This window comes from Vigna unguiculata, chromosome 7 (assembly GCF_037176805.1).
Source record: "Vigna unguiculata cultivar grain cowpea cultivar isolate G323 ecotype 2 chromosome 7, ASM3717680v1, whole genome shotgun sequence".
NCBI classification, from domain to species: Eukaryota; Viridiplantae; Streptophyta; class Magnoliopsida; order Fabales; family Fabaceae; genus Vigna; species Vigna unguiculata.
Genome location: NC_140798.1, coordinates 32,121,991 through 32,125,596, shown reverse-complemented (window position 1 = coordinate 32,125,596; position 3,606 = coordinate 32,121,991). Strand labels below are relative to the sequence as shown.

Sequence of the window (3,606 nt, the reverse complement as noted above, 5' to 3'; positions counted from 1 at the left end):
ATTGTATATGCATGTAAACAAAATTACTACTTAATAAACTAAGAGATTTGAAGTACAAAATTATGATGTGAAATAAAAAGTTATACACTATAATATTCGGTTAAGTTTTACTATCTTTTATAAAAGACACAAATCTACATATAGCGCGAAGTTTATCAAAATATGGTTGTAAAGTTAAGTAAATTTTGATAGAGTTTTGTCTTCTCTTCTAAATCTTAACAAATCGAAATTTTTTGCAGGGATACATAATCCTGTGAGAGTTATTAACTTACTAAATCGACTTAATGGTACAAATTTTGACAGTACTGATGATATGATCTAATATAAATTTGTTTTGAAGAACTCAAAACTGAACGTAGTAACAAAAGTTTCATTCATCCCAAAATTGTCTATATTTATATTTATGAGAGGCAGAGATGCAAACTACGATCAATAGGGAGAATTGCATTATTGTGATTGTCGCATTTGTATGTGGAAGTACAGTTGTTTATTTCTATTATTAACTTAGGTTTTAGTATCCTACCTAAAAAAACAACGGTTTTAGTATCTTACCACACAAACACAGAAGTCGTATGAAGTCAGAAAATTGACATTCAAGAAAACCACATTTAATTCAAAACGTACGTAATTTTCAAATTGCAAAAAAGATGAATCATTAGGATGGTTAGTTGAAGTTCCAGCAATTTCTAAGGGAGGAAAAATGACCTTAACCTAGACAGATGTCAAAAACAATTTTGCATTTGTTCCCAAATGATGAAACTTCTCGAAACGATCGTGGTTTTGAAAAACCATCCCAAAAAACCAAAAGGAAGACAAGAAGGCCAGTTTTTTCTGCATAGGGTACCTGGGTGCCAGAAAAAAAGTTAGTCAAAAAAAGGAAAGAGCCATAGAGTTTTCAAATTTTTTAGTGTAATTACCCAAGGGCAGCAACAAAAAAAACCTAGAGAAGCTTCTGTTATGATGAATTTAATGCAGTGTATATTGTTTTGCTACTCTCAGGAATTACTTGTCTACTACAATTTTGCCCTTCTCAAACCTTGTGCTTATTTTATACTTCATGTTTCTATTCTTGGACCAGGTTTAGCCTTGCAAACACACTCCTTCAATTTCCACACATCACTCTCTTTTCTCGAAGCTCTAGCAGCATGGTCCATAACCACCTAGGTCGGTGAAAAGTAAGAACCCTCTTAGCTAGCTTTGTAGCATATGGCAATTACCAAAAGTTGGCACATAGAGTGACATGAAGATCAGAACTTTTGTGTGTTAAAATCTTGTGAAAATGCCAATGGGACATATAGTACATACATAGGTAAAAACGAAACTTCAGTGGATACTCTGTTGTGGTATACAAGTGCATGTAGTATATATATACATCTACATATACATCAGTGGATAGAAACCGTGGAAGAATGAAGACCGTCCAAACATGATGACCCAGATGGTGGGGCCAGAGATTGTCCCGTGAGGTGCCCAGTTGAGGAAAGTCAAAAATGAATTAAAAATAAATAAAAATGGCATTGTCCAATCACCTCTTGCTACAACTTTCTCCTCTCTGAGCCTCCTCCTATTTATTTCATTCCCTGTGATGCTGCCATTTTATTTTCTCACTTTGCTTCTCTCACCATAATAATAACCCTCTTATGTTTAACTCAAACCTTCATAACTCTTCCCCTCACCCCACCAAAACACCCTTTACTTTCCTTGCCATTCATTCTTCCTCCACGTAGGTTTCCACAAAAACCATTGCTGGATTCAACACTTTCTCACTCACCTACACATGGGAAGACACTCCTGTTGCTACAAACAGAAGTTACGGAAAGGCCTTTGGTCTCCAGAGGAAGATGAGAAGCTTCTGGATTACATCACCAAACATGGTCATGGATGTTGGAGCTCAGTCCCCAAACTTGCTGGTATATCTATATCTATATATATACACATACACATACTATATCGTTTCATTGATGCAGCGTGCACAATGAAGGAGTGGAGTCACTTCATTCTAATCTTAATTCTGCATGCCAGGTCTGCAGAGGTGTGGGAAGAGTTGTAGGTTGAGGTGGATAAATTACCTGAGGCCTGATTTGAAGAGAGGAGCATTCTCACAGGAGGAGGAGAACATGATTATTGAACTCCATGCAGTTCTTGGAAACAGGTAGTTCAGTAATATAGTTAAATATCTTTCTCTTTCTTTTTTAACGTACGGTTATTACTTTTGACTTTTGTTCTTCTACATATAATGTTTTACTGTTTCTTTTCTCATGGTGACTGCTATATCAGGTGGTCTCAGATTGCAGCACAGTTACCGGGAAGAACTGACAATGAGATTAAAAACCTATGGAACTCGTGCCTCAAGAAGAAGCTGAGGCAAAGAAGCATTGACCCAAACACCCACAAACCACTCTCTGAGGTTGAGAACGACAAGGACATGCCACCCTCAACCGACAAAACCAATCACAAAGCCTCATTGGTTGATCAGCCACCAAAACCCTTGCCTTCTTCAGAGAGATACCCTCTTGAGGTTTCCACCAGTTCAACCCAGGAACTATTCCTAGATAGGTTTGCCGCTACCTCCCATGACAACAGTAGTTGCAGACCCTCTGATGTGGTAGTAGGACCATACTTCTCCTTCCACCACTTCAACTATGGAAACCCCAACCCATCTCTTTCTTTCATTCCACCCCCCACTTCTTCAGACCTTAACAATCCCACCATACCCTCCTCTATGCTGCATTCCATTTTCCCAACACAGGTGAAGCTCCAATCTAACCACAACCCTTCCATATCCCCCGATGCGGTTCAAAACTGGGAATCCGACAACACAAACAAAAGCAATGCCGGTATGCAGTTTCAAAGCAGCACAAACTTCCTTGACAACACTTGGGGGGTGGCAGAGTCTACGAAGGTTAACGTTAACAAAGATGCTCAAGTGCCCCTTCAGACAGAACAAGAGGATCTAAAATGGTCTGAGTATCTTAACACCCCATTTATTCTGGGAAACACACCGGAGAATCAAATCCAAACCTCTCAATCTATCTACAGTGAGGTCAAACCAGAAACAGGATTCATAACAGACGAGTCGTGTACCGGTTGGCACCATCCGCCACCAGCTTTTCAACTTTCCGATATATATAGCAAGAATCTGCAGAGATTTTCAGTGACTTTTGGACAAACCCTCTAACCTGTGTACGTGATATGTGGAAACTTCAACTCAACGAAAGAGACAAAGATGTTGCCGACTTAATTTTTCAATGTGAACCAGGTCAGAATTTTCTCGTGAGTTCTGACCACAGGTGTGTGCTGTAAAAAAATTTCTTTCCATAATGTATATTATGTTACGGTGTAATATTTGTGATTAATTCCAGCTTCTTATATATTCCCACCATTTTGTTAATCAAACATAGAGGCACCAACCACTGCTGAAATAAGGCTTGTTCCAATTCAATGCTTCTCTCCCTCAAAATTCTTAAGCTGTTCATTTCAATGTACATGTAGCTTCTGAGTTATTTTTGTGTATACAAATTCTTGTTATTTTGTACCAAGACTTGAACAGTTGACATTGCAATAGTTTCAAATCCTAATATCTTTTGATATGTTCGGGATTTGTTC

General features: G+C 38.2%; 1 protein-coding gene across 1 annotated transcript; it reads left to right on the top strand.

Moving 5' to 3' along the window:
• The first annotated feature begins 1,567 nt into the window (after window positions 1–1,567).
• Window positions 1,568–3,382, top strand: LOC114189637 (transcription factor MYB61-like). The gene is made up of 3 exons (XM_028078261.2): window positions 1,568–1,910; window positions 2,023–2,152; window positions 2,278–3,382. Exons 1-3 carry the CDS (start codon window positions 1,778–1,780, stop codon window positions 3,176–3,178), a joined length of 1,164 nt encoding a protein of 387 aa, XP_027934062.1. The 5' UTR covers window positions 1,568–1,777; the 3' UTR covers window positions 3,179–3,382.
• The last annotated feature ends 224 nt before the right edge of the window (window positions 3,383–3,606 follow it).